Source organism: Balaenoptera borealis, assembly GCF_965194805.1.
Source record: "Balaenoptera borealis genome assembly, chromosome: 5".
NCBI classification, from domain to species: Eukaryota; Metazoa; Chordata; class Mammalia; order Artiodactyla; family Balaenopteridae; genus Balaenoptera; species Balaenoptera borealis.
The window spans coordinates 122999562-123007141 of record NC_138862.1 but is presented as its reverse complement, the minus strand read 5'-3'; the positions used below and the strand labels follow the sequence as shown (position 1 = coordinate 123007141).

Sequence of the window (7580 nt, the reverse complement as noted above, 5' to 3'; positions counted from 1 at the left end):
TCCTTCGGGTGATGGAAGAAACAGCTGCTGCCGCCGCCGCTGCACAGTCGCGCTGCGCCCCATCTACCACCGCCAGAGACATGGGAAGATTCGGGGCGCGGAGGCCGAGAGCAAGAGAGGCGGAGCCGCTTTGCCGGGAGCTGGGTCGCGTATAAGCCCCCTCCCCCTCCCCTCCCTCGGCCAGCTTCACCCCCCCAGAGCGAGGAAGGAAGCTACAGTCCCGAGAGGGCGTTGGAGACGCCGATGGAGCCGGGCGCAAAGGACTCAGCGGAGCGCAGAGCAAGGCTCCGGGCCCGGTGAAAGTTTCCCTTCCCCAGCCGCAGGGCGCCCGCTGCCCGGAAACTCTGCCCAGAGCTTGGGCTGCCAAGTCCCTCGGCCCCCTCGGAGGCGCGCGGACCCCGGGCGGAAAACAGCGCTCGAGAAGGCGAGGAACGAGTGACAGCAGGACTGACCGCCGGGCCGTGCTCCCGGGCCGCTCCGGGGAGCGCCCGCGGCTCCAGGTTAGCGGGGTAGCCAGGCAGACCCGAGGGTGGGCGTGAATTAGGGGGAGGAGGCGGCTGGGGAGGAGGATTGGGGCGCACCAGCTTACTCCGCTTCCCCTCGCAGGTCCTTCTCAGAGCCGCTGCCATGGGAGAGCCAACCCTGGGTGCCGGGGACCAGCCGCCGCTGCTGCCGCGCCCGCCTCGGAGTCGCGGCCCAAGTCCCAGCGCCCGAATCCGGGCCGCTGCGTCCTCCTCCCGGGTTGCAGGGCCGCCTCCGCCGCGCTGCCGGCCCGGGTTGTGCCTGTGATGAGCCGCAGCCCGCCGCGAGCCCTGCCCGCGGGCGCGCCCCCCCGGTTGCTCCCGGCCGCGCCTGCCGCCGGGCCGCGCGCCTTGCTCCCGCCGTGGCCCCGGCGCCCGGGTCGCCGCTGGCCCGCGTCCCCGCTCGGAATGAAGGTGTTCCGCAGGAAGGCGCTGGTGCTGTGCGCGGGCTACGCGCTGCTGCTGGTGCTCACCATGCTCAACCTCCTGGACTACAAGTGGCACAAGGGGCCGTTGCAGCAGTGCAGCCCCGACGGGCCGCTCGGTGCCGCGGCGGGGGCGGCTGCGGGCGGCTGGGGGCGTCCGGGGCCTCCTCCGGCCGTGCCGCCCCGCGCACACACCCGCTCGGACCCCCGTACTCCATACCGCTCTCCCGTCGCCCCCGTCCGGGCGGCTCCGGCAGCCGGGGCGGGGGCGGCGGGGGCCGCAGCCCCTCCGGGTAATGGCACTCGGGGCACCGGGGATGGCGGGGACAAGAGGCAGTTGGTGTACGTGTTCACCACGTGGCGCTCGGGCTCGTCCTTCTTCGGCGAGCTTTTCAACCAGAACCCCGAAGTGTTCTTCCTCTACGAGCCAGTGTGGCACGTGTGGCAAAAACTGTACCCAGGGGACGCCGTTTCCCTGCAAGGGGCGGCACGGGACATGCTGAGCGCTCTCTACCGCTGCGACCTCTCGGTCTTCCAGCTGTACAGTCCCGCTGGCAGCGGGGGGCGCAACCTCACCACGCTGGGCATTTTCGGCGCGGCCACCAACAAGGTGGTGTGCTCGTCGCCACTTTGCCCCGCCTACCGCAAGGAGGTCGTTGGACTGGTGGACGATCGCGTGTGCAAGAAGTGCCCGCCGCAGCGCCTGGCGCGCTTCGAGGAGGAGTGCCGCAAGTACCGCACTCTGGTCATCAAGGGCGTGCGTGTCTTCGACGTGGCCGTGTTGGCGCCACTTCTGCGCGACCCGGCCCTGGACCTCAAGGTCATTCATCTGGTGCGGGATCCCCGCGCTGTGGCCAGCTCACGCATCCGCTCGCGCCATGGTCTCATCCGTGAAAGCCTGCAGGTGGTGCGCAGCCGGGACCCCCGAGCGCACCGCATGCCCTTCCTGGAGGCCGCTGGCCATAAGCTGGGCGCCAAGAAGGAGAGCATGGGTGGGCCTGCAGACTACCACGCCCTTGGCGCCATGGAGGTCATCTGCCACAGCATGGCCAAGACGCTGCAGACGGCCCTGCAGCCCCCTGACTGGCTGCAAGGCCACTACCTGGTGGTGCGGTACGAGGACCTGGTGGGAGACCCCGTCAAGACCCTACGCAGGGTGTATGACTTTGTGGGGCTATTGGTGAGCCCTGAAATGGAGCAGTTTGCCCTCAACATGACCAGTGGCTCAGGCTCCTCCTCCAAGCCTTTCGTGGTGTCGGCACGCAACGCCACGCAGGCCGCCAGCGCCTGGCGGACCGCCCTCACCTTCCAGCAGATCAAACAGGTGGAGGAGTTTTGCTACCAGCCCATGGCCGTGCTGGGTTACGAGCGGGTCAATAGCCCTGAAGAGGTCAGAGACCTCAGCAAGACCCTGCTCCGGAAACCCCGGCTCTGAGAGGGGTTCCCGGGAGACCAGACTCCCTGTGGTGACACCCACAGAAGGATTGTGGTGTGTTTCAACAAAAACAGCCCAGATCCAAACTGAGGAAGCCCACACATTCTGTTATAGATACATAATATAAATAACCACACAGGCACTTGCTGTCAGTGTTTTGAGTCATTGAATTTCAAGGAACAGCCACAATACACACACATCTCAGAAAAGGCAAGGCTTGAAAGTTCTGACCCGCTGCCCTTCCTCTTCTCTCCCCTGCCTTTTCTCCCTTTTCTTACCCTCTCCCCTACCTGCCTTCCATTTTGAAGTGGGATGTTGATTAAATCAAGATCCAGTAACCCAAATCTTGTTTCCAAAATTTTCGTGGTATCTGTGAACATGTAGAAGAGTCATTTGGATGTCGGGGGTGGGGTGGGAGGTGTGGGAGGGTGGAGAAAGGGGAAGTGGTCCAGGAGCAAAAGCCCCACTGGGCATGCTAAACCAAGGAGGCATTCTTCTAAGTAGACTTTTGTGTAAAAAGCAAAGGTTATACGTGAGTATTAATAAAGAAAATAATAAATAATATTCTTTTTTATATTTGCCTCCATTACTTTGGATTTGCTTGTGTTCCTTGTCCTGTGCAGCTTCAGACAGAATCTGCTTCTCCTCCCCCCACCCCCTTTTCCTGTCTGTTTCCTAGAAAACAGCTAAGATGGGTGGGAGCAGCTTCAGACTCCTTGATAAGAGCTTTGGAGTTGTGTTCTCCCGTGTAAATCACAGCCTGTCAGGTGCCCAGGAATGGGAACAAATCTTCAGATTCTAAAGGCAAAAATCAAGCAGGGCAGTGGAGAAAAAAGCACAGCACTACTTTCCTGTTCCACTTGGAGCACGGAAAGGAAGAGGCAACCCCTTGAGGATCTGAAGGCATTCGGTTTTGATTACTCTTGAGTAAACACTGGGAAACCTTGAAGCAGAGACCAGTGTTTTGGTCCTGAGATTAGTTCAGAAAAAGGATTTTTAAAAGAAGAGAAGTATGTAGTTCAAAAAACTTCTGATGATAAGAACACAAACCTCAAAAATTAGCGTGAACGTTTTGTTGGCAGCGGTAGCAAGTTCTTCGGTTAGAAAAGTGACAGAAGTATTTGAGTTTGGAGCGTTTTTCTGCCTCTGACACAGTCCACGGAGGCATATGAAAAGGGAAGTTTGATCTGGGAACTGTAAGGGTACCCACAGGTTATCCCCCTTATTCCTGGCTTCCTATCCAAATTAGTGCAAAAGAGAATGTGAATTTATAATGGTTTACTTAGGTTGCTTGTGGGGTACATTGCTTTTCTTTTATCATGTTTTCTGAAAGTAAAAAATTGCAAAGAAGCTACGTGTTGCTGACAGTATAAGTCTTCAACCAAGAGCTTCTTTCAGATATGAAAGTAAATTATGGGAAAGAAGAAATGAAAATGAATTATGAGTTTGTATGTTGGATTTTGAGATTTGGTATTTTCCAGGGAAAAAAACCATTGCAATTTTCCTGTAGTGGTAATGGTGTTGCTGCTGTCCTGAGCCCATTTGTACTGAAGCATTCTGCAGAATGTTGTATTATGATAAGAAGTTATGAAGCTAAATAGGAACAAGAGAGTGTAGTTGTATATTACATTAAATACGGTACAAGTTCAAGTTCATCATAATTTTATTTTACTGTAATTTATTGTGAGATTTGTGCAAGCCAATCTGTATAGGTTAAATGCTGAGGATTTCATTTTAAGGAAAATATAATGAAAAGGAATATGTACGTGGGAAATACTTTAAGTATAATTTTTATTACAATGTGAAATCTAACTACACTGTTAAGAATTCTGAGAATTTAAAAGCACAGAGGTTAAAAAAAGGGATGTATTTAGCAGTGGATTTTATAACACATTCTAGAATGGTTATTTCTTAATTTACTAAAATTGTTTATAGTAATTGTGTTTATTAATCCAGATTACAGCTATAACACATTGATCATGCTTTCTATGATATTTTCATGGTAGCGCCTATGCTGAATTATCTTCAGCAGCAGTAGAATATTTGTAACAACTTTAATTTAAGAATACTTTAAAAGTAAATGAACAAAATAAATATTAATGTTGGATGACTAGAGATGAAACAGGTTTAGCAGGAAATTAAGACAGCATCATTAAAAAGCAACCACTCTGAATAAAAGAACCATTTAAAAACAAATTTCATGTGGCATTAGAATCAACTCGTTTCACTTAATCACAGTAAAATTCATGCTTAATGTTTGAGTGAAGGATTTTTAAGCAGTTGAATTCATTCTTCTCTCTGGATAGCTAAGGACTTTGATTGCATTAAAGTGGAATCACGATGTTTTTGAATCTTGTATTTAAAAAATGTGAGATGCCACGTAGAGGCTTTGTAGCCTCCAGCACATTCGAGGTCTCTGCTCCGGTGAAATTTTAAGCTAAACACCAACAGTTCTGCCCTTGCTGTGTTTGAACGGGGTTTCCGCCCATAATATCCTTGTTTTGTAGCAGCTGCCTTCTCTCCACTCTGCCACTCCTGGGCTCGGTACTTTGACAGGGTGAATTGTTGCTCCTGGAGATTTGTACCTCGCTGCATTCTAGGAAAGCGAGACAGGTGTATTTCCCACTAACAGCCGAGATCGTCATATCAGTGACATTCACCTTCTGCAAGTCTGAGAAGGAGAGAAGCAATTTTGGACGTTAGTCAGCTTCTGTCAGCCCCCGGAGCAAGCAGACTTGTGCCACAACAATTTGTGACAGCCTGTGACCATTTCTGAAGCAGCAAATGTGAAGGAGTTCCTTTCACCGTTCCCAACTTGGCAATATGTCCATCAGCAGGAGGACATATTCTTCAGAGCAGGTTATCAGAGTGATTTTTATTTTCACATTCTGCCTGAATGATAGCACGCCTGATTTACCCCATTGACTTTGGAATGCCTTTGTTAATTAGAAAGCTCTATTTGTAAAACAAAGTCTACTCAGTGCCTTTAGCCAACAAATATGAGTTTGGAACAAGGGCAGCAGCTCAGCCTGAGTGCTTGAGTTTCAGGGAGCTCAGGCCACTCAAAGGCCTCATTCAGACTGACCCGTGGGTACCTTGTGGGCAGGCATGGGGGCAAATCCTGTACCCTTCAGTGTCTACTACACAGTGGGTACTTGATAACTATTTATTGAGTGAAATATGTAACTATCCAATTTTGAAAGTGCTCAGAAGGGAGAGAGTGGGGAAACGAGTTACCTGTTTGGAGAAAGTGCCAGGCTGTTCATCAAAGTTTGCTGAAGAGGATGGGCCTTAGGCTCTATTTAGATGTGGGGCATAGGCACTAGGAACACCTTCAAGATTTCCAGGGGGATCTGCGTATAGACCAATATTTCCCGCTGATGAATTAGAATTTCTGAACACGGAGAGGTAAAAGTCTCCAAATGAGGAATTCTATTTTTATTATTTGTTTTTTCCAACGGCATGAACAAGATAAAAGGCAGGGATCAGAACATACCGGCAGAATAAATGCTGCCCTGGTACCTAAGGGATGTTGTTCATGATTGCAGAAGCCTGTGATATTTATTTATGGTTTCGAGTGCTGTGAATTTCACCCAGGCAGAGAATAGTTACTTGCAGGAAGCGAGTCCTATTGTGGATAATGGACGAGACAATGGCTGCCTGTCCCCATTCATCCCCTGCCTGGCCGTGGCCAGTTCTGTCCAGGGTTTCTGTTGCACACTGGAGAGTTGTGGCTGAATTAACGCTGTCTGTTTGAAATTAATGTGAATCTGAGTGAGGCCGTTAAATGAATATTCCCTTGGTCTGAACAATGAAATAAACATCATGTTGGAAACCCAGTCTCTAGAGATGACTTCAGAAAGACTAAGAGGGAAGTAAAAAGGCGTGTCTTATCTGTAGTCGTGAAGAAAGACGAGGTGTCACTTTACCACCGTCCCCCGACCTCCTTCCCTTCCCTCTCTACACACAGCACACATGCCCGCCCGCACATACAAGTGTGTTTGTGCACCGTCTTGAGGTCTGGAAGAGAGAATGTTTTTATACCAGCTAATGGGTGTGTGGCGAGGGACACTTTTTGATCTCAGGCCTCTGAGAGCTCGTGGGCGATGATTCTATCAGAACCAGTGACAGTTCCGTGTCAGGATCCAATGTGGACAGGTAGAAAATGTCAGTTGCAATCTGCGGAATGGCTTGAGGTAGGTGATGGGATGTCCCAAGGTAAATGCACAGTTTGTAGACCCCTTTTGTCACTCACCTTGAGAAGGACCCTTTCAAATCTGTCACGGCTAAGAACACAGTTGGTTTCCATACCTTTCCTTCTTTCTGGCAATCCAGCTGCTACTTTTGCAGTTCAAGTACGAGCCACTGAGCTGCTTGGGTATGGGCTCTGGTACAAGTGTTTAATAATTGAAATTACAGGGCTTGACTTTTATTACACCTGATACAATTCTGCACACCCTTCATCAAATTATGCTAAGGAAATGGTTGAATTCTGACTAACACATTAAGTTTGTAGAATGGGAAACTTTATGAACCAATGTTTGAGGGGTGGTATTGTTTATAAACTTGAAGGAGCCTTGAAGAAATAGGGCCTGTCTGTATACCTGGCAGGATGAAAGAGGATGGCCAAGGCCAAAGCTTAACTTTTGACCAAGCCAGTTGTTTGTAATCAGACATCAAATGTGTTCTGGGGCTGTTTGAACTTTCAGGTTGGTGACAGTCACCCTGCCAAGTAAATGACTGTGAAAATGATCACTGTAACCAAAAGCTATACTCAGAACCATTCAGTAATGGCTCCCATCCTGAGTGTGTAGACAGGGCTTGATAGAAATTCACCTTGAGGCAGTGAATCCTCGAGAGAGGACCAGCTACATAATTTGTGGGGTCTCCGTGCAAAATGAAAAGGCAGGGCCTCTTGTTAAAAAATTATTAAGCATTTTAATTCTGCAGCAGCAGAGAATTAAATCAAGCATGGGCCCTTCTGAGTGTAGGGCCCACAACCTGTACGGGTATTTGCCGTGAAGCCAGTCCTGCATCCAGATACAGAAACGAAATGCTTAATTATAGGAGAGAATAAATAACAGTGGCCTACAATTTCCTGGAAAGTGGCTGCAGGGTATCATGTGTAACTATAATTAAAGCCCCGACATCCTAGTGAGACAAGTGCACTCTGCATGATGGAATTCTAAGGAGGTGAGC

At 50.4% G+C, this 7580-nt stretch overlaps 1 protein-coding gene across 1 annotated transcript; it reads left to right on the top strand.

Moving 5' to 3' along the window:
- The first annotated feature begins 652 nt into the window (after positions 1–652).
- On the top strand, positions 653–2955 carry CHST2 (carbohydrate sulfotransferase 2). Its single transcript, XM_082393415.1, has one exon. The coding sequence runs from the start codon at positions 789–791 to the stop codon at positions 2379–2381; it is 1593 nt and encodes a 530-aa protein (XP_082249541.1). The 5' UTR covers positions 653–788; the 3' UTR covers positions 2382–2955.
- The last annotated feature ends 4625 nt before the right edge of the window (positions 2956–7580 follow it).